The sequence below is a fragment of the Sphaerodactylus townsendi genome, linkage group LG15, assembly GCF_021028975.2.
Source record: "Sphaerodactylus townsendi isolate TG3544 linkage group LG15, MPM_Stown_v2.3, whole genome shotgun sequence".
Lineage (NCBI taxonomy): Eukaryota > Metazoa > Chordata > Lepidosauria > Squamata > Sphaerodactylidae > Sphaerodactylus > Sphaerodactylus townsendi.
Window position 1 is genome coordinate 25,100,805 of NC_059439.1, and position 23,829 is coordinate 25,124,633.

The 23,829-nt window shown below is 43.0% G+C and overlaps 1 protein-coding gene across 1 annotated transcript in view; it reads right to left on the reverse strand.

Moving 5' to 3' along the window:
- Positions 1–683: 683 nt before the first annotated feature.
- LOC125444266 (vomeronasal type-2 receptor 26-like) overlaps positions 684–23,829 on the reverse strand; it is a 35,243-nt gene continuing 12,097 nt past the window's right edge. The window contains exons 6-10 of the mRNA XM_048516694.1: positions 20,830–21,000; positions 18,490–18,781; positions 2,948–3,009; positions 2,344–2,635; positions 684–797 (exon numbers count right to left, since the gene is read on the reverse strand). Coding sequence (XP_048372651.1) covers positions 684–797; positions 2,344–2,635; positions 2,948–3,009; positions 18,490–18,781; positions 20,830–21,000 — 931 coding nt within the window. The remainder of the gene's footprint in view (positions 798–2,343; positions 2,636–2,947; positions 3,010–18,489; positions 18,782–20,829; positions 21,001–23,829) is intronic.

Sequence of the window (23,829 nt, forward strand, 5' to 3'; positions counted from 1 at the left end):
CAAGAGTCTTGGGGGATTCCACCCAGCCAGAGGGAAAAAGATTTCCGCTTCTGCCAAAGGGCAGAGGCATGTGAACACAGGCATTTAATGTTACCATCAGGTTCTTTTGGCACTAGATATATTGTCACATTGGTCAGAGGCCTTGAGCCCAGTACGGGTGACAGGAAGGTTTTGAATAACTTAGTAATTAATAATAATTGACAATAATAATTGATAATAATTTTCTTAGATTTATAGACACATAGCTGACCAGCAGCATCAGGGAACACAATTGACACTGTCCCCCTGCCCACCAGGGGCATCTTGCCTGGTGGCTCACATGACTGCATTAGCAGTACCTTGCCCAGTGGCTCACATGACTGCAGTAGCAGTGTCCAGATTCACAGCTGCCCTGTGGCTTTGCTTGCAATTTCTGGGCCTTCCTGCTGAACAGTTTGGTTCCCACTTCTTCCGGATTGGAGTGGCAACCTCAGCCTCTCAAGAGGGCCAATGTGCAGCCAAGACTCAGGCTAGAGGCTTTTGGAAGTTTTTGGCCTACTCTGTGTATGTCTGGCCTCACCTTTCATTGTAACTCTGTTCTCTTTATAGTTCCGGTGGCGTGTAGTTACCGAGTTTGGCTGGTGGGCCACAGCATTGTGTACTGGGCTGGTCGCTAAACAGCGAAATCCATGAGGTGGCATTCCCTACTCCCCTGGTTTCGTCTTCCCGGAGGCAGTTGTGCTGCAAGTGGGAGAAAATGGCATTCCTGACTGCATGGAGTGGCCTTGCAGATCCTCATGGAGATTGACCTGAGCGTGCTGCATTGTAAGATGCCAAAGACCAAGCTGTTGGGTCATGCTTACTAGAACGGAGGACTTGGAGGGATGCAGTTGCTCCCACCTGAAAACAAAGCCAGGGTTAAGGCTTGTCGGTCTGCAGCCCGGGTTGTACAGGATATAGTAGGGGATGTTATTCCCCATAGTGATATATCCTATGCGCTCAAAGCGCTGTCTTTGCCAGATAGAGTATACTTATCAGATTGGTCAGGACATCTGGCTACATGATGTCTGATATGCTCTGATATGCTCTGTTGCAGTGGCTTCACGGCATGCACTGAGCTGCTCTGTTGCAGTGGCTTCATGGCATGCACTGAGCAAAATGACGGCATGCACTGAGAAAAATGACGTCTGATATGCTCGGTTGCAGTGGCTTTATGGCACGCACTGAGCCATGTGACTCTGGGCTGCTGAAGCTGGGGCGGGAGCTATTGTTTAACACCTCGGTGGCGGTTTGGGCATAAGAGCACATCCTATTTGGGAAGGCAGTAGCTTGCATGCCGGACCTTCCCACATCGGGGGCCTCCATATGAGGTCCGCGGTGGCGATAGAGCTCCTGAGGGCAAGCCTTGGGGCCGCGCTGAGAGCTCGCTGCCCGGCAGGAAGGGGTGTCACAAAATGGGTTTGCGTCCACGTGGCACCTAGTAACTTCCTGTTCCAGTTCCCTTGGGGGATGTGCCGGACAGCGGTGCTGTCCGAAGGGCCTAAGGGGTCAGCTGGGGCTGCCCTATAACCAGGTTCAGCGGCTTGCTGCCTGGGGGTCAGGATGTGCTCTGTTATGCTCGCCCAGCTTCAAGGTTATAGTATATGTTAAATAAATTGGGCTGCGGCCAATTTCTTTTCCAACAAAAAGATGTGTCCTGGTCATTATTGGAACGAGTCTCCACACATCTGCATGCAACTATAGACTTCATCTTCCCAGATTGGATTACCGATAAGTTTCAAGTTTCATCCCCATAACTTTCAAGGTTGCAATTCCATATTTTTAGTTGATGGGACCATTTCCGCACAAAACATTTGCCAAATTACAATTTAGGAACATATTTATAACAGTGAATGAAAAGTTCTTCTATTGTACTGAAAATACTGATACCCTTGCTTCTTTGATTGTTGCCTTTTCTGCATGAATTAAATCCCTGACCATTTTATTTACAAATAAACCATAAAGCTTGTTTTCCTTTCCCTCTGTGTGACATGCACACGAGGACAATTTTCTGAGGACAGCTGAGTTGATCTGCCGTGGAACAGTTCCATTTGAGTCTGGTTGCACCTTAGAGACCAACAAGATTTATGGAATATAATGTTTTATTTATTTATTTATTTATTTATTTATTATCGTTTTTATATACCGCCCCTCCCCAGAAGGGCTCTAGGGCTCTCGAGGGTATCAGTTTTAAGAGTCAAAGCTGCCATTTTCAGACACATAAAGATAAGGTCTCTCTGAATTCTTTAAAAACATTCACATTTTTTCCAACTTGAAGAACAAACTATATGGTATCTAAAGTGGTAATATGCTTACATTCCTTACCTGTGGAATCTTATAGATGCTCAATATTGTCGCCGCATTAAATGAGGTTTCGGAATCCAGCCCTCCGATGATGGCTAGCAGATTGTGCTGGATGTCACATTTGAAGTTAGGAACAAATTTCTTTTGGGAGGATGTAAGTTGCAACGTAGCATGATAGGTTTGCTTTGTACTGAAGTAGCTGTCATAGATTTGGAAGCCCACGGAGACATTGGGCAAGATCAGAGGGTTTTCATTGATCTCTTTTGCAGCAAATGCCAAGGCCATAATATGCTGGTAATACTTAGGTAACATGCTAAAATAAGAGTTGTGTATGTTAACAGAAGGATAATTTACATTTTTTTAAAAAAATAATCACAACATAGTATCATATTTACAATTGTTGTATACATTCAAAAATGGCCCTAAAATACTGATATCATACAACCATGAAGACACAAGAGTTGGATGGGATCCCCAAAGTCATCTGGATCCCTTTGCACAATTCAGGAAATTCACATCTCCCCCTCCACCCACACACAGCGATCCCTGTTCCATGCTCAGAAGATAGTAGAAAAACCTCCAGGATCCCTGGTCAAACTGGCTCAGAGCAAAATTGGTTCCTGACCCCAACTTGGCATCCATGAGAGCCAAGCACTGACCAAACCCTTCCCGCCCTTCCTCCATGATCTGCCCATGTTCAAAGAAGCAGCTTTTCAGTCAAATGACAATCTAGTCTCTTCTTCAGAAGCTCTAAAGAAGGAAGGCCTTCCACCTCTCAAGAAAGCTGGTTCCTCTGAGGAACCAATCTAGCTTTCATGAAGTTCTTCCTAACATTTCACCCAAAACTCTTTTGATTTCATTTCAGCCCATTGGTTCTGGTCCAAACTTCTGGGGCAACAAAAAAACAACTCTGCATCATTCTCTGTGACACCCTTCAAGTACTTGAAAATATTTATAGTATCACCTCTCAGTCCTCTCAGTACCCACCTCTCTCAATTTTTCCTCATAGAACTTTGTTCTCCACAACCCTCACTATTTTCATTGCCCTCTTCGGGAAATGGTCCAGCTTGTCTGTATCCTTCTTAAAGTCTGGTGTCCCAAACTGAACACAGTATTCTAGTTGAGGTCTAACCGGAGCAGAGTAAAGCAATACCACCATCTTGCGTGATCTGAGCACTGTACTTTTCTTCATACAGCACAAAATCACATGTGTCTTTTTAGCTACTGCATCACATTACTGTGTCATGTTCAGTGTATGTGTAACCCCCATGCTCAGAATGGGTTGACCCAGAAAGGGGTGGAGACCCAAAGCAGGAGAAGGCTGCAGAGCACATGTAGTTGGAGGAGACAAGGCTACCAGACTTGGACCTTGGTTGTATAAGCCCTTAACACCTTGTTAAGGTAACTGCAATATTGTTGGGAACTACTGGGAAGGTAGTTGTTTATTTTTGCTATGTTGTAAATGTTGGAGTTTATTGTTTCAGGGTTTTTTTGTGGTTGTAATGGGTGAGAGTTCTCCTGGAAACCTTCATCATGTTGAATCCTGTTCATCAAGCCCTTGGAGTCTTCAGGAGCCAACCCACTTGCAAAGAAGAATTTGGACTTGGCAATATCAGTAGACTGTAAATAGAAGGACTTGAAATGCAACCTGAACAGGACCTTGAAGTGTGATGTTAAATGTTGATGTTTGGTGTTATATGTTAAGAAAGTAAACCCATTTTGTTTTTAAAAATTGTTGTTGCAAACTCATTCCAAGTTCTGCCCAAAGAACCCACAGTTAGAGGTTACATATGGTCTAGTTCATTTTTGCACATACTGCTACCAAGACAAGTCTCCCCCATCCTATAATGATACATTTGATTTTTCCTGCCTAAATGAAGAACTATACACTTACCAAAATTGAAATCCACCTTATCAGTTTTAGCACGGTTTTTCAGTCTTTCAAGATCATCTTGCATCCAGATTCTGTCTTGTAACATGTTTATTACCCCTCCCAATTTAGTATTGTGTCAACTTTAAAAATGACTTAACAATGCTTTCCAGATGAGAGTACAAAAATCCAAAGAATAAAAGTTGTACGGTGTGCCCAAAAGCTGTACTAAGCTCGATTAAGCCCAAAGGTTTCAGAAAGTGGGACTGTGTTTATCTTTGTTACTTATGAAATAACCTTGTGCAGGTTCAGATAGAGTTTAAAACAAATGTATTAGGAGCGAATCCAACAGAAAGATTGACCATAATGAATTTTATAATGGTGGGAAAGATCATATAACCTACATATTGGACATCGTATGCGGATGGCTTGCAGTTCAGCTGAAAAATGTTAGAAGCAGCGGTGGCGCAGAAGGTTAAGAGCTTGTGTGTCTAATCTGGAGGAACTGGGTTTGATTCTCCACTCTGCCGCCTGAGCTGTGGAGGCTTATCTGGGGAATTCAGATTAGCCTGTACACTCTCACACATGCCAGCTGGGTGTCCTTGGGCTAGTCACAGCTTCTCGGAGCTCTCTCAACCCCACCTACTTCAAAGGGTGTTTGTTGTGAGGGGGGGAAGGGCAAGGAGATTGTAAGCCCCTTTGAGTCTCCTATAGGAGAGAAAGGGGGGATATAAATCCAAACTCTTCTTCTTCTTCTTCTGCATACGGACAGCCCCATATCTAGTACACCCAGTCACTGCTGGGAAAGATCCCTCAGTGCTGTAGATCATGGGGCCAGGCAAGGATGGCAAGATTGAGCTGGATGCTCTACTAATCTGACTTGACATACAGCAGCTTCATATGTATTTTTGTGGTAACGGAAAGGAAAGCAGATCTAATAAATAGGATCTAATAAATAGGAAGATCTAATTAATAGGAAGCAGATCTAATAAATAGCAGAGATTGGGCTTGTGGATGCCAGCTCTGCTCCAAGGATCCAAGCAGCCACAAACAGAACAGAAAGAGGGAAATAAATAAAGGCTTACTTAAGCTCTCCAACCGAGGGTGGCTGGGGATATTTCTTGAATTCTGTTGGATTGTTGCCAAAGCTCAGAGAAGCAATTCCGCCGACTAAAATGTCTCCTAACTGGTGGTACTCTTGCGCAGGAGGATGTAGATCTCTAATCCTACATCTAACATCGAGGGTCTTGGATACCCTGAGAGAAAGCAAAACTAGCTGCAACAACACTAATACCAACATCTTCGTAGAAATATCTTCTCTATTCACTGATTCTGCTTTTAATACCTAGAGTGGCATTATTATTTTCCACAAGATAGCAGCAGCTGATAAGTAAGAACGTTCACTCTGAAGACAGGCTGAAGCCTGTGTTTGCAGAGAACAAACTAGTGTATCTTACATCTATTTCTAGAGTCTATACATTGCAAACGTGAAGAGGTATATTTTTACTATTTTCCACAGTCTGGGTTACTAGGTATAAATTAGCACATGCCATGTCCCCAGGGATTCAAGCAAGCAAGAAATCAAATTATGGGTCTTTTGGTAACAACAACTGGAGATTCCAATTGGAATTTCAAAAGAAAACATATTAATTAAAGTTGAACAAAAGTTTTATATTCCATTGAGGGCACTCTTGGATTTAGAATGGTTGACATGAACAAAAATCTTTTTGTTTCTTGGTACGAATATATTGCCAGTATGATTCTGATGTTCCCATCTGAGGGGAGGTGGAATCTGCCATTGGGAGCTGGATGAGGTCACACCAATGGATTTGGCGAATCTGCTTGTGCACAGCCTCCATGGCCCTTCCTAGGGGTGGGACTGGGTGCTGAATCCTGTGACAGCATCCCTGCACCTCCTCAGCAACCAGTGTAGTGGAAGAAGTCTGGGGGGGAGGAGATGATGCTAGTTGGCTCCAATCCAGTTGTTGTCAAAATTGCACTGGTGGCCCAGGTTTAGCAATGGGGGTTTCCTGGTGGCAAGGAGACCTTTTTTTGCAATTCAATCCTCCCCCCCTACAGGAAGGCTACCTTGGGAGAGTTGGGATGGCGTGGCCATGGACGGACGCCCAACATGCTGAATGGGGCTGCCCAATTATGTCTTTAAATAGGTGTAGAAAATCTTAGTCCCCTGATTGGGCAAACAGCATTGCCAGACAAAACTTTATCTATGGAATATTATAATCAGGCAATTACACACTAACACCTCTTGCCGGGTAAAATGCACTCAGGAGGGGGCATTGACCAATAATATCTTAAGCAACAAAGGGGTGAAACAGGGGTGTATAATTGCTCCGACCTTGTTTAACATATACTTAAGGGACTTACCACTGGAACTTGGGGATATTGATGGACACAGCCCCAAACTGGGAAATACACATTTACCGGCGCTTCTTTATGCAGATGATACTATTATAATGTCATACACTAGGGTAGGCCTGTTACGTTCAATGAACAGATGCTACAGTTACTGTAAATTAAACAAGCTGGAACTTAACTTTGATAAATCAAAAGTTATGGTGTTTGCTAGATCATGGAAAACAACCCTGGAAAGTAGCGACAAAAGAAATTGAACAAGTCAAGAAATACAAATACTTAGGTATTTTGTTCACTTATAATCTTTCTTGGACAGCCCATGTCAAAACGGCATCAGTAAAAGCTACTCCAACTGTAAACGCTTTAGTGAATTTCTTTTACACCAAAGGACACCAATACATTCCAGCAGTAATCAAGGCATTCAATGCAAAGTAGTTCCGCAGCTACTCTATGGCTTTCCAGTCCTTTTCTTAGCCCAAAACACCAGTCTAAACACTCTACACTCTAAATTTCTGCATAGGATTATGGGTTTCCCCAATTGCGTGTCTTATGCAGCCTTACGCATTGAACTAGGCCTATGTTCCTTAACTACCTTGGCTTGGATTAGAGCAACTATATACTGGTTAAAAATCCACCATCATTCCAAGCCAGGCAGTTTCACATGCTTACTGCTCTCTGAACTTAACACTTCAAACTGGCATGATAAAATAGTTGATAAGATTACAGAAATTGGCATATCTATGGATGAAATATCAATGTTATCTTATTTAGAGGCAAAAAAATTGTTAAAAGAAAAATTCCTTGAATGGGATTATCAAAGATCTTTAATAGCAGCAAATTCAACTTGCTCACCTCTACATCAATCACTAGTTGAAGCAAAGGGTTGTATGTCTCATTATTTACTTTATATGATTAATTTTAGATTGAGACGTGCATTCTCTTTAGCAAGATTCAATATTTTGCCATCTGCTCTACTCGAGGGTCGATTCCAAAAAATACCAAAGACCGAAAGATTATGCCCTTGCAACAGCATACAAGTAGAAACACTAGAGCATATCATGTTTCACTGTCCAAATAGGGAATGCTTAAGGTATAAGTATTGACCATTGTTTACATCTTTTAATGTAGATATGACAGATGATCAAAGGATAAAGTATTTCCTGGATGGATCAAATCAGGATTTTTCTGAATTAGTTGCCAAGTTTCTGTTGGATATAATTGGCACATCTGCTAAGGGAGATTTTTATATTAAATGATGGTTATTTGAGTTGTAACTCTGTTATTCTGGTTGTAAAACGTTTCTGGTTACAAATGGTTTTACTGTATGATGCCAATAAAGGCTTTGTGTGTGTGTGTGTATGGAATATTATACTGCACTCCTTCTATGGACCTCAGAATGCAAATAAGGGGATGTCCTCATGCATTTTCTTTCTCATATTCATCCTGTATATTAGCCTAGGCTTAGAGAGAGATGGCTGCTAACTCAGCCAGTCAGTGAAATAGGTGGATGAGGATTTGAATCCGGGTGTCCTGAGACTTAGTCCAACATTCCTCCCACTATTTTTGCTCTCATTTCATTAAGGTTTTCTTGTTTGACAGCATTTTTACAGTCAAGTGAGTATTCAACTTCAACAAACCTTTATTAGGCATATCAGTGACAATAAAACAAAATACAGGGCAGAGCTGGTCTGGGACTACAACCATTAACTTCTGAGTTTAGGGTATTGTCAAATTCCACCCAAACACTTAATGATTGGTTCCCCACCCTGGGACATGGACAATATACCACACTAAGCTTTCCCTTCCCACTTAGACACAGCGTGAAACAGATTTTTCTCTGTGATACACCTCTGAAGATGCCAGCCACACAGATACCGGCTAGGCGAAGCGTTAGGGAACAAAAATCCACCAGCACCATGCAGGTAATAATAACAGCCTTTTGGCTCAGAAAACCCACCAGAACCACTTCTGTGTTTAGAATTGATATACCACTTACAGCATGAATTTTCCTTGATAAAGATGGCTGAGTGTGGGGAAGTCCTAGCCACTGTGATCCATGTGAAACCTCCTGCTTAGACTACTGAAATATGCTCTGTGTATGGCGGCCTTTGAAGATGCTCTGGGAACTTCAGGATGTCCAGGACACAGCCTCTGCCCACTAGTAGCACCTGCGTTTTTTCCAAAATTAAGGTTCAGCTTCTTAGCCCTCATCCATAACAAAACACCCTCCAGGCTCCTGCTCACAGTTTCCACACCCTTCCTGGGATCCGCTGGTTGATCACGGCACTAGAATCAACTAGGCCCGTAATTGCAACAGGGGGCAGACCACATGGTAAGAGCTCCAGAGGAGGGGCATGCGTGTCTCTGGGCTGGCCGGCTGGCAGGCTTTACATGAATGAGAAAAAAGCATGCATATACAAGATGGAACCCCGTCACCCAAAGGTCAAGGGACAAAGCAGCACTTCCCTAATACCACACTCTAAAATTTACACTTCAAGGGATATAGGAGCCATGCAGAACAGTGCTTCCCATTCTCTGTTTGTGAGGTTATTCATAAAGATAACATGATTCATGATCCTGAAAGCCACTGAGAGGTCCAGGAGAATGAACAGAGCTGCATTTCCTCTGCCCATTTCCCAGTTCATTTCCCAATTCAATCCAATCCAATCCAAAAACATTTATTATTTATTATTATTTATTATTAGGCATAAACCAGAAGTACCATACATTCCAAATACAAAAACAGGATCATTGTTATATATCATGTAGAACATGGATTCAATTCAATAACAATAAAACCACCATTACTATGAAAGTTTTTATAGGGCACGTGCTGAGAGGGAATCCCTCAGACACATTCTAAGGTGAGTAAACATAACTCTGCATTAAAGGAGAGAGGAAATTACAGTTATTCACTTCGACCTTTTGCCCGCATTAATGCTTCCCTGTTGTTTAACTCAGGCCTCAGCCAAATGATATAGCATTTAGGGGCAAAAATTAAGCTAAGCAAACCAGTGCTGGAAGTTAAGATAGAGAAGATCTCAACAGCTACCATGTATTTTCCCCTCGTGCTCAAGTAGGTTGGAACAAAAGATAACCAAACACTGCAAAACACCAACATGCTGAAGGTGATGAACTTGGCCTACATTGAAAGTATCAGGCAAAGCTTTATGGAAAGAAAGCCACAATGGAAGCTAACAATGGCCAGGAAACCCATATAGCCCGCCAACATGCAGTAGAAACAGAATCAAGGATCATTCATTCACATTCCAGTATAACTTCCTCAATCACTGAGTGCGTGTCAACATCTGGGAATGGAGGAGATGTTGCCAGCCATAAACCACAAATTCCCCCTTGGACAAGGGAGCAGGAAAGAACAATGGAGCTGGCCAGTCTTTTCCCCACCCATTTCCTCATTCTGCTTCCTGGTTTGGTAGCCATGAAAGCCAGAACCACAGTGATGGTCTTGGCCAGAACGCAAGAAATAGCCACGGAAAAGATGGTGCCAAAAGCAGGCTGTCTGAGCACACAGGTAATGTTTGCAGGCTGACCAATGAATAGTAGTGCACAAAGGAAGCAGAGCAGAAGGGAGATGAGAAGAGTGTACGAGAGGCTTCGGTTGTTTGCTTTGACAATTGCAGTGTTGTGGTGCTTTATAAATGTTCCCAGCACCACAGCTGTGATCACAGAGAGAGAAAGCGCAAAAATGGCTAAGCTGAGTCCCAAAGGTTCTGCATAAGCCAAGAAAGTGGCATATTTGGGAATACATAAATCCAGGGTTTTGCTTGGATACTTTTCATCTGTGCACTCAGAGCATTCGTTCATATCTGAAAAAAAAGGTATGAATTTAATCTTTTTTTAAAAGCCCTAAAACGTATCCTTTTTATTATGGCCTAACCTCTTTGTCTAATTTTCAGTTCTGAAGAGTACCAACTCTTTAGGCCAATAAGAATATTTGTGAAGTCAATACGATCACAGCCCCCCAGCGTAAATATCTGCTGTGTAGGCATGAAGCCCACATTTTCAGGTGGGACCTGGCCAGGCCGTGCCCAGTGTTCAATTGTGCCCTCAGGCCAGCTCCAGCTTCATACTGCTGACTCTGCCTGTCACCTTTATCGAACTGTTGCCTTGGCCATGCAGGGTACACCGTTGTAGTGTGGGGTCTCCTCTGAACCTCACATGGACTTTGACAGCAGTACATGGATTACAACACTTGACCTGGTCAGCTGAGGTCAGTGGAGAAGAGAGGAAAGGGTGGTTGTTGTTGTTGTTTAAGGCAGAGCACCAAATAGGCCCTGAATCATTTTGGAAAAAGCAGCATTTTTCACCACCAAATTTTTTTTTTGGGGGGGGGGGGGCTTTCAATGATCACCTTTTTTGAGTGAACCCCCTCCCCCTGAAAATACCAAGAAGGTTTTTTTTGAGGGTTTTTTTCCTTCCTGATTCAGGATTTTCTGGTTCATGTTGTATAGTCTTTAATACCTTGTGGTGTTTTGGTATACTTTTCAAATTTCTTGTGCTGTAGTGAATTGGGAGTGTATTTAGTGAATATCAATCTTTTCCTTTTAAAGATCTTAGCCTGCGATCAAAAAAGAGATCAATGGGTGTGACTTCCAGTGCCTTTTGCTCTAATTCATAAAGAGATACAATTGCTTACCCTTCTGAGCCGAAATCTTCCCCTCTGGACATTGGATGCAATCATAACAGCAAAATGGCTTTCCCTCCTTCACTTGCTTGAAATAACCAGGCTGGCAACTGTTACTACAAACGGAAACAGGTTGTTTCTGTTCAACAAATGTAAAAATGAGAATGATTTTAATGGGATCTTAATTTAAGGGTTTGCAAGGGGCAACTCATCCCCCCTGTATCCTTTCACCCTCTATGTCCTCTTAACTATCCCTGGCAGCTCCCTTTAGTCTCTCCTCCTTTCCTGCTTCTTTCTCTCTTTCTCACCTGTTGCCAGACCAACCGAACCCTGTTTTAAGGACAGCTGTGTCTCTACCCATCTCTGCCAACCCTTCGGGTGTTTATCAAGTGCCAAAATGTGTGGGGCCCATTCTCTGTATTGGCTCAGAGTATCAACAAAAACGTACAGTAAATAAGAATGTTGTCTGCACTTGGCTTCTCCAAATCAGCCTTGCATAATGCCGCTCTCACACCCTTCCTGACAAGATGATCACAATGCCCTTACCCTGGAAAACGTCCCCATTGCTACCATGTACCATACACCCCTGGGAAGACAATGGATGTGTTAATGTGCTTTCCTGCCCAGTGTTCTCCTAACCAATACTTCTTCCTCTGACTAATACCTTTAATGACCACATCATTTGCATTCTCACAGTTCTTTACTTGTAACTTCATCAGCTACTGGGGTGCTGTGTGGTTTCCGGGCTGTATGGCCGTGTTCTTGCAGCATTCTCTCCTGACGTTTCGCCTGCATCTGTGGCTGGCATCTTCAGAGGATCTGATGGACCATCAGATCAGACCATCAGATCCTCTGAAGATGCCAGCCACAGATGCAGGCAAAACGTCAGGAGAGAATGCTGCTAGAACACGGCCATACAGCACGGAAACCACACAGCACCCCAGTGATTCCGGCCATGAAAGCCTTCGACAATACATTCATCAGCTACCTTTCCTTTCCAGGCCCTCCTGAACTTCAAACCTCAGTTGTTGCCTCAACTTATCAGATTAACAAACCAACTATTAAGGTTGATGTCTGTCTCTTGTCTGTCCCCAAAAAGGCAGGACTGTTCTTTGTCCTGGAAGATTAAGGGTCACTCTGCATAACCCTGAGCATCCCTTTTCCCTACAAGAAGCCCCTTGCCCAATAGCCCCTGTTCAATATCTCTAGAGACCACTCTGTCTGTGATATTGTCCCACAGTGTGTTGTTCTTCCAGAGCTAAGTGTGTGTCACTCAGTTCTGCTCATCAGACCCTTCCACTTCAAGATAAAGGGACTAAGTTTTAAGACTAGTGTGTGTTCTGCTGATTTGTTTATTTTGTGGTTGTGCACCCCCTTAACCCTTAATAAAATAGTTATACGTTACTTGCACTCCTCTGAGTTTCTTCCAAAAGCTGACTTCAGTATACACAGGCAATCAAAATTCCCAGCTTCCCCGACCTTTTGCTAAGTCAAGAGTCTGCTCTCACTCGTTCCCCACTCTAAAAGGGGAGATGACCATCACTTCAGGTAACACACCCATGAGCCAGTCTACTATTAGCTGCTTCCCTGCATTTAACTTTGAATTGTTATGTGTAACATCACTTCAAACAAAATATTATTGTCAAATCAAGCTCAGAACTTCACTGTGTCTCATTGCTAACCCATGAACTTCACCTTTCACACTCAGGGAGTATTCACCATTGAAAGACTTCCTACATTTCATGATATCGGACGCTACCTCTTGGAACCAGTATGGCCATTTTATGACTTCCTCATTGAGGGTGAATCTTTCCTCTGGAGGAGCCTGGGGATCGATCATCCCAACTCTCTCTCTTAAAAAAGTGTTATTTGAAGAAGTCATCCAGTTCATAACATCCAATCCAGCGATCAGCTCCCCATTCTTGTTGAATGAAATTTTGTCTCCAGCACTGTTGTTGAATTCAACACCTTTGAGGAAGTGATGGAGCTCAAAGGGAAAGAGAGGAGAGTTTATAGAAGGCTACACTTTTGCCATGGTTAGTTGGTTGTTTACAAATGGCATTTCTGAACATCTGTACAAAATGGAGGCAGCCTGCTTTTAACTTCAGTATTCCCATTACCACAATTTGGTGGATTTCCTTCTCACATTGTAATCGGAACAGAAATGGTTCAGGAAAGAAGCTATTTTCCCATTTCAAAAGATAATTTAGTCACATTTCCTTTTACTAGAGATCCAAATATCTCCCCCTTGCCAGCCTCTTTCCATATACATAGTAAACTCCAGGAATTGTTGCTACATCACCTCTAGATGATGGAAACCCAGACGTTACAAACCTCAGTACATCACTGGAAACCAGAAGTAACCTTTGTCACTCCCAAGCTGTACCTGGAAGAGACACAGCAACATCTGTAATGTGTTTTTCAATATTTCCCAACACTGCTTGGAATGGTAGCAGGCAACAGAGCTCACCAGTGGGAGGCCTCCTCTTATAGCAAGAGAACTGGCATATCTAGATGTACTCCAGTACGCATGTTTGGCCCTAGGAAAGGTTCACCCATAATGAGGGATCACAGTTATTTAAGTTGGGGACACTGATGAACACCTGAGGGCACCTAGGAATGAAGCGCCTTTTCTGAAAAAGCCCATCACTTTCATGAGCAGCAGGCTGAGTTGTAGAGGATAGTCACTGGCGTAATGCCCATTGGGCAAGGTGGGCAGCTGCCCAGGGCATCACCTTGTGGGGGGCATCAAAATGCTAGGTTCGTTTTTGGGTATTTTCAGTGGTTTTCCATTTTTGGCCTGCAGGGGGCGGAGTATTTAGGCTAGCAGCACCAAATTTCCAGCGTATCATCAAGAGACTGTCCTTATGCGACCCCCCAAGTTTGGTTCAGGGAGTCCAAAGGGGGTGCCCCTATCCCCCATTGTTTCCAATGGGAGCTAATAGGAGATGGGGGCTACAGTTTTGAGGGTCCATAACTTTGGCCCCCCAGAACCAAACTGCACCAAACAGGGGAATCATTAGGGCAGTCTCTGATGTTAGGACCACAGAAGTTGCAGACTGTGCCTTCAGAAATGTGCCCCTCGAGCCTGCAACCCCCATTGACAGCAATACAGAAAACTCAATGCAGAACAAAGATTCTTGGGCAAATTGCAGGATGTTCTTGCAGGGAGGGCATTCTTTGATTTATTAGGCCCAAAATTTCAGGGTATCATCTGGAGATCAAGTCATGATGGCACCCCAAGGTTTGAGTGCATTTTGGTTCAGGGGTCCAGAAGTTATGGACCCTCCAAAATGGTATCCCCTTCTCCTTAGCAAAGATAATGGGATGGGGTACCCCTTTGAGGCTCCATAGCTTTGGACCCTAAACCAAACTGCACCAAATGGGGGGTCCCATCAGGACAGTTTCCAGATGTTACCCTGCAATTCTGGTGCCAATACATCAAAAATGTGCCCCCTTCAGGAACATCCCAGAAATTTGCCAAGAATCTTTGTTCTGCATTGGTTTTCTGTATTGCTGTCAATGGGGTTGCAGGCTGAGGGGCCTGTTCTGAATGCACAGTCTCAAAACTCAGAAGTCTCATAGGAACTGCCCTGATGATACCCAGGTTTGGTGCAGTTTGGTTCAGGGGCCAAAGTTATGAACCCTCAAAAGCTGGCTTGGCCCCATCTCCTGTTAGCTCCCATTGGAAACAATGGGGGATGGGGCACCCCCTTTGGGAGGCCATAACCTTGGACTCTTTGAACCAAACCTCACCAAACCTGAGGAGTAGCATAAGGACAGTCACCAGATGATATGCTGAAATTGTGGTGCTGATATGTCTAAAAAATGCACCTACGAATACCAATGTCCTGGTGCAAAAAAAAATTGGTATTAATTGGAGTGGCCACCCATGAGAGAGCATCCAACTCAGGTTTTGCCCAGGCTACAGTTTGCCCAGGGCTGCCTCGTCACGCCCCTGAGGACAGTCCTCTGTTGCTGAACAACGGTAAGCAAACACTTTGTTGGTTGGCCAGTATATCATGCGGGGGAACTAGTTTTGGCATCTCTATACACGGTGAATCTGCTGGCCTGGATAAACCAAGTTCAAAGTACAGCACTCATGCTTGGTGCCATTGTGAATATTTGAAAGTCAAAGGTGATTTAATTCCTTTAGAGGTGTTTCAGGTTTGCTTTGATAAGTCACATTCTGAATTTTCAGCCTCAAAGCTCCATTGGACTACGAGGGCCTATGTAGCCAAAGGTACAGACTGACTCAATCTTGAATCAAACCACACAATTATGACAGGAATTCACTGAAACAGAATGCCATCTCATGAGAAGAAATCCTCAAGGGATAAACTGTATTGCCTTTTTATCAAGAAGTTACAAACTTCTCTTCCCTCTGGCCCTGTCTCCACCCTGTTCTCCTCCCACCCCTGCATTTTGGAAATAATTCACATGGGTGTGGTCCAGTTTGATAAATCACCTGAGGAAACATCAAGTTCAATGTGACCACTTTTTCTAGAAATGGTTTGATTGTTTTTGGCTACATTCTCTGATGTGTAACTGTTTTTTTCCCACTGCATTCAAAAATCTACTCCCTCGCCATGCTTTTCTGGCTGTAATCAACACAGATCAATTCGGTTCTATATTAAAGAGTTCTCTCTCTCTGTCTCTCTGTCTCTCTCTCTCTCTCTCTCTCTCTCTCTCTCTCTCTCTCTCTCTCTCATATTTCTCCAAATATTGGCCAAAGTACATGTCTCTGCATACCCAGCGAACGATCCCGTATTGGAGTCTTTAGGCATACAGATGAAAACAACAAAAGTCTATCTGCCCAATAAATGGTCTAGTAACAGAATATTCATCCCTGATGATGCTGTACTGTCCATCAGACACAAGTGAGGAAGCAGAGGACAATGAAAAGGAAGACAATCTAGTGAACTTCCAAGAAAAAAACCCTGAACCCACCCCTTTCCAATTTGTGTACCAAAAAATGTCTAAGCCACAAGGATGACTATTGAAACTGCTAAATGAAATTTGAACTAGAGGAAGATGGAAGAAGAGAACATTTGCAAAAAAAAAGAATGTGGAGTAATACACAAAATGGAGCCTCTTGGTCCATCTGCAGAATTGATGCTCTTTTCGGTTTCTTTCATAAAGGCTTACCTGCCATTTGTCTTGACCTGGAATATTGAAGTTCTCTCCATTTATCAATCCTCTATGCCTGGTTTTGAATGACAGCATGGCATGTATGGCATGGGCAACTTAGCATGAGACCAGCATTGGATAGAATGCTGTAGCTAAGTGACCAGTCATTCTCATTTCAAACAAAGATCCAGAGAGGCTCTCCAGCTTCTCTTGCCCTGTGCAAAGTTCTGCTTCTTCTCTCTCTTCCTGCCCCTCAACTTGATTGGGGAATTTACAATAGAAGACATCATGCCAGAACTTCTGTATGAAGCCATCCCCTTCGGTGTTGTAAGGGTTTCTTCTCTCAACAAATTTCTGAAATCCTGGAAGACTGCTGGAATGATCGGTGAAAGCCAGAATACCATGGATTTCATCAGCCTCCCAAGTTGTTTGAAAAGCATAAGAAGATAACTCCATCTGTGCTGTCAGTATCCACAATTTACCTTTTGCTTTCCATGAAGCACTGTTTCCGTCTGAGAAAAATGGCAACCACAGCAGCTCATTGACAGAATAAGATACTCCAAACACTACAAATACATTTGCTTTGCTGCCCATTATTTGGTCATACAATTTTTTCCCCTCTTCAAAAAAGTCTGGACCATCTTTGAGATCAGGGCGATATTTTGTGAAGGCAAAGCAGATACCATGCTTGGAAAACTGTGGAAGAAAACTCTGCACATTTCTTTCTCCAATGTCATTATTCATAAAAAGGACCCCAATCCACATCCAATGGAAATGCAGCAGTAAAGACAGAATCCCCGCATTCTGAAATGCTTCATTAGTGGACATCTTGTAGAAGGAAAGGTCTAGATTTGTGTTTGTCACTGAACTAGACCCATATATAAGCTAAAGATGATTGAGAGAGGGAAGAGAGAGGAACTGTATGAAGATATTCCGTCTGACACAGTGTATAGTAGAAGCTGCTAAACAATTGGCCAAGAGCATAAATACAATCACAATAAAATCTAATGTGAGTGAAAATATCCGAACTCGGCCTTTCAGAAGGCACTATTCCTTGGATTCTTCCCGTTGTTCAATATAGGAATAGAGAGATGCACCTTCTAAGATAAAGCTCTCTGTAATCTACAGGTGGTAGTCAAGGAAGAGTTTTAATGGATCAAAGCAAACTAAAGGGAAGAGGGGTTTCCTCCATAAAGTCTCCTGAGTGATCTCAGAATCTCAACTCTCAGAATCCCCACAAGAAGAATTTTAGAGTAGAGCAGTCTGTATGATCTCCAAATTGTATGATCAGTGACCAGGGCAGCTTTCCCCAAGATTGTCCTCAGCAGCTGAACAAGCAAGCATCACAAGTGATTTTGTGATCTGTGTTTGTATGACTAAGGCTCATTCTGCACATGCAGAATAATGCACTTTCAAACTGCTTTCAGTGCTCTTTGAAGCTGTGCGGAATGGCAAAATCCACTTGCAAACAGTTGTGAAAATGGTTTGAAAACGCATTATTTTGCGTGTGCGGAAGGGGCCTAAGAGAAATCCAGAGGTATTCCCAGAAGCAAATACAATTTTTCAGAAATGTACTAGCCTCTCCAATTATGCTGAAAACCAACTATAGACTTCACCTTCACAGAACCACCATTTTGACTGGATTAAGTTTCATCCCCGTAGCTTTCAAGGTTGCAGTTCCATCTTTTTAGCTGATGGGACCATTTCCACAAAAAGGATTTGCCAAATTACAATTTAGGGACAAATTTATAACAGTGAATGAAAAGTTCTTCCATTGTACTGAATATACTGATACTCTTGCTTCTTTGATTGTTGTCTTTTCGGTATGTACTAAATCTTTGAACATTTTATTTATAAATAAACCACAAAGCCTGTTTTTCTTTCACTCTGTGTGATATGCACACTAGGGCAATTTTCTGAGGAGAGCTGAGTTGGTCTGTAGTAGAACAGTTCGATGTGAGTCTGGTAGCACCTTAGAGACCAACAAGATTTATGGAATATAATGTTTTAAGAGTCAAAGCTGCCATTTTCAGACACATAAAGATAAGGTCTCTCTGAATACTTTAGAAACATTCACATTTTTTCCAACCTGAAGAACAAACTGTATGGTAACTGAAGTGGTAATTTCTAATACACTTACCTACCTTACCTGTGGAATCTTATATATGCTCAATAATGTTGCCACGTTCAACGAGACTTCGGAATCAAGTCCTCCAATGATGGCTAGCAGATTTTTCTGGGTGTCACATTTGAAGTTAGGAACAAATTTCTTTTGGGAGGATGTAAGTTGCAACGTAGCATGATAGGTTTGCTTTGTATTGAAGTAGCTGTCATAGATTTGGAAGCCCAAGGAGACATTGGGCAAGATCCAAGGGTTTTCATTGATCTCTTTTGCAGCAAATGCCAAGGCCAGAATATGCTGGTAATACTTAGGTAGCATGCTAAAATGAAAGTTGCATACTTTAGCAGAAGGATAATTTACATTTTTAAGAAGAAGTCATCACAACATATTTAGTATCATCTTTACATTTGTTGTATATATTCCAAAATGGCCCTAAAAAAGTGATATCATACAACCATAGAGACACAAGAGTTGGATGGGATCCCCAGGGTCATCTGGACCAACCCTTTGCACAGTTTTGGAAATGCACCTCTCCCCACCCCACACACACAGTGATCCCTGTTCCATGCTCAAAAGATAGTAGAAAAACCTCCGGGATACCTAGTCAATCTGACTCAGAGCAAAATTAGTCCCTGACCCCAAAGTGGCATCCACAAGAGTGAAGCACTGACCAAACCATTCCTGCTCTTCCTCCATGATCTGCCTATGTTTACAGAATCAGCTTTTCTGTCAGATGACCATCTAGCCTCTGCTTCAAAACCTCTAAAGAAGGAAGGTCCTCCACCTCTCAAGGAAGCTGGTTCCTCTGAGGAACCAGTCTAGCTTTCATGAAGTTCGTCCCAATGTTTAGCCCAAAACTCTTTCGATTGCCTTTCAACCCATTGGTTCTGGTCCAAACTTCTGGGGCAACAAAAAAACAACAACTCTGCATCATTCTCTACATGACACCCTACAAGTACTTGAAAATGCTTACAGTATCACCTCTCTGTCTTCTCAGTGCCCATCTAGCTCAATTTTTCCTCATAGAACTTTGTTCTCCATAACCTTCACTATCGTCATTGCCCTCTTCGGGAAATGGTCCAGCTTGTCTGTATCCTTCTTAAACTCTGGTGTCCCAAACTGAACGCAATATTCTAGTTGAGGTCTAACCAGAGCAGAATAAAGCAACACCATCTCCTTGCGTGACCTTTTCTTGATACAGCCCAAAATTGCATGTACGGTATTTTTATAGCTACTGCATCACATCACTGTCTTGTGTTCAGTGTATGCTCTAGATCCTTTCTGCACATACTGCAACCTGGACAAGTCCCTCCCTATAATGATGCATTTGATTTGTCCTGCCTAAATGAAGAACTATACACTTACCAAAACTGAAATCCATCTTATCCGTTTTAGCATGGTTTTCCAGTCACTCAAGATCATCTTGTATCCAGGTTCTGTCTTGTAACATATTTATTACCCCTCCCAATTTAGTACTGTGTCAGCTTTAAAAATGATTTAACAATGCTTTCCAGATGAGAGTACAAGGATCCAAAGAATAAAAGTTGTAGGGTATGCCCAAAAGCTCCACTATGCTCGATTATGGCTACCAATCTTGATCCTCCTTGATCTGAGATTGCAAATGCCTTAACATACCAGGTGCTCGGGAGCAACAGCCACAGAAGGCCATTGCGTTCACATCCTACATGTGAGCTCCCAAAGGCACCTGGTGGGCCACTGTGAGTAGCAGAATGCTGGACTAGATGGACTTTGGTCTGATCCAGCTGGCTTGTTCTTATGTTCTTATGTCCAAAGGCTTCAGAAAGTTGGACTGTGTTTATCTATGCCACTTGTGAAATAACCTCACGCAGACTCAGAAAGAGTTTAAAACAAATGTATTAGGGTTGAATCCAAAAGAAAGATTCATCTAATGATGGGAAAGATCATACAGCCTACATATTGGAAATCGTATGCTTGCAGTTCAGCTGAAAAATGGCTTGCAGATGGCTTGCAGATGGCTTGTAATTCAGCTGAAAAACGTTAGGTCTGCATACAGAAAGTCCCATATCTAGTACACCCAGTCGCTGCTGGAAAAGATCCCTCAGTGCTGTAGATCATGGAGCCAGGCAAGGTTGGCAATATTGAGTTGGATGCTCTACTAATCTGACTTGACATACAGTAGCTTCATATGTATTTTTGTGGTAACGGAAAGGAAAGCAGATCTAATAAATAGGATCTAATAAATAATCTAATAAATAGGAAGCAGATCTAATAAATAGGAAGCTGATCTAATAAATAGCACAGATTGGGCATGTGGATGCCAGCTCTGCTCCTAGGATTCAAGCAGCCAGACACAGAACAGAAAGAAGGAAATAAATAAAGGCTTACTTAAGCTCTCCAACTGAGGATGGCTGGGGATATTTCTTGAAGTCTGTTGGATTGTTGCCAAAGCTCAGAGAAGCAATCCCACCAACCAAGATGTCTCCTAATTGGTGGTACTCTTGCACAGGAGGATGTAGATCTCCAATCCTACATCTAACATTGAGGGTCTTGGATACCCTGAGAGAAAGCAAAACCAGCTGCAACGATATTAATACCAACATCCTAGCAGAAATATCTTCTCTATTCACTGATTCTGCTTTTAATACCTAGCGTGGCATTATTACCTTTCCCAAGATAGCAGCAGCTGATTAGTAAGAACATTCACTCTGAAGACAGGCTTGAAGCCTGTGTTTGCAGAGAACAAACTAATGGATCTTACATCTGTTTCAAGGGTCTATAAATTGCAGTCGTGAAGAGGTATATTTTTACTATTTTCCACAGTCTGGGTTACTAGGTATAAATTAGCACATGCAATGTCCCCAGGGATTCAAGCAAGCAAGAAAATTAATTATGGGTCTTTTGATGACAACAACTGGAGATCACGAGTGGAATTTCAAAAGAAAACATATTAATTCAAGTTGAACAGAAGTTTTATATTCCATTGAGGGCACTCTGGGGTTTAGAATGGCTGACATGAACAAAAGGGACAAAAATACACCACAGTTATCTGAATTCAGATGGACCTGTGTTATTACTGAAGGATGACAGGCCATAATTTCAGAATAATATTTCTTCATAATTTAAAAAAAAATCTTCTTTCTTGGAACAAAGATATTACCAGTATGATTATAATGATCTCATCCAAGGGTTGGGGGAATCTGCCATTGGGAGCTGGATGGGGTCACACCAATAGATTTCCCCTCCATGGGACACTTACCATGGCAGAACACTGAATCTGCTTGTACATAGCCACCGCACCACTCCCCAGGGTGGGACAGGGTGCTGAAGCCTGTGCCAGCGTCCCTGCACCTCCTCAGCCACCAGCGTAGTGGGAGATGTCTAGGGGCAGGAGCTGATGCTAGTTGGTTCCCATCCAGCTGTTGCCCAAATTGCGTTGGTGACCCAGGCTTAGCAATGGGGGGTTCCGGTGACAAAGGTCGAATCCCCACTACCGTCTTAGGTAGGTTTCAGAACACAAACTAACCAGGTTTGAGGGACAACCTCCCCATTGCTTGCGTGGCAGATTCCATTTCTGGCGCTCGTTCTCCCCGTTAATCCGTGTTCCGGCAGGACCTGGTTGCAAGTGGCATAGACCCCATTAACACGGTTCACAACTGATCCGAGGGGAGAGATGAGGGTTGAAACCCTGACTAGTTTCCTGCCCTGGAGTGTGACGTGGAATTCGGGCAACCAATCAGCGCTGCTATGTGCACGCAGGCTTTCCTTGGTTTCGTTTCCACTTTTGCGATCGGCCAGCAGAAAGAAGGGGAAGTAAACGTTAAACAGTCAAACGTGTAACTTTGAATTGTTAATGGTTTACACTGGTAACGATGGACTGTTTACACAGTTAAACAGTCAAACGTTAAACTTTCACACGTTGGTTTTTTTTATCACGCCCCTACAATGTATGTTTCCGCAGTGGGAAAAGATCCCGCCCCATCAAGGCACGCCAGCCAATCAGGGGAGACCGGCGAAGCAAGCTCGCCTGGTAGTGGGGATTGCTAAGAGTTCTGCATCGGGGTGTGTTTGCTGTGTGCTTGCTGTGGTGGGGAGGGAGAAACTCCGATGAAGAGGACACGGTTTCACAACGAACAGGTTTGGATCTGCGTTCAAATTTCAAGTGGGGATTCGACCAAAGAGGCTCTTTTTTTCATTTTAAGCTTCCCCATACTACAGGCCACGTTCCACTGACTACAAGTCACATTGGGAGAGTTAGGATGGTGTGGCTATAACCAGAACCCCTGTTGGATGGCTGCCCAATTATTTCTTTAAATAGGTATAGAAAATCTTAGTCCGCTGATTGGGCAAACAGCATTGCCAGCCAAAGCTTTACCTATGGAGTATTACATGGCCCTCCTTCTATGGACCTCAGAATGGAAATAGGGTGATCCCATTGTGCATTTTCATTCTCATATTAATCCTGTCTAGTAGGTTTGGCTTGAAGAGAGAGGGCTGCCAGTTCAGCCAATCACCGTGAAATGGCTGGATGAGGATTTTTTAATAGATAGTTTAATACGGCCAAAGGCCAGCAAAGACAAAACAAAACAACAGCACACATTCACAACAGCAAATTACAACAATTATTACAGCTAACCATTTACATGAATGTTTGGCTTTCAGCTCATCCCTGATTAAGTAGGCCCTTGCGTTTTTTATACGCCAATGCACAGAACTTTGCTACCTGCTGGGAGATGGTTGCATCCTTGTCTTCCAACAGCATTTTCCTAATCTCTTGGTCAGGATCCTTTGCAATTATCAAGCTGTGTTGCACAAGCAGAGGTAAAATAAAGAGCTCTCTTTCTGCCTTATGCAGCATGCAGTGTAACAAGATATGTATCATAGAATCAACGTCCCCAGAGTTACAAACACATTTCCTCAAATGCCAAGGGGTTTTCCCAAATCTGCCTATAAGCATAGATGATGGAAATGCGTCAAACCGTGCTCTAGAAAAGGCCCATCGGTATTTGGCTATGGTAATATGTTGAATGTAGGGGGCCATTACTGTACCACTACCAGATTTCAATGGTCTATATAGAGCAGGAAATGAGGCATTATCATTTTGGTAGTCAATGTCGTCCAATCGTTGATATACCATCTTAAGAGCTAAGGGCAAGTCCCATTCAAGCATCAGCATAGGGTCTAGCCCAATCTGTTTAAGCTTCAGGATAATCTTCTCCGACCAGATTGGGTATGGTGATGTTGACAGAAATGCTGGTAATAGGCCCTGGGGGTGTAGGTGGACTTTAATCCAATATTTGATGGCTCTCTTCCAGACTATAGTTTCCACTTTAGCTATTCCTGCTTCATGTCTCAATACAGTGTTGGGCGTACATTTTGGTGTATTGA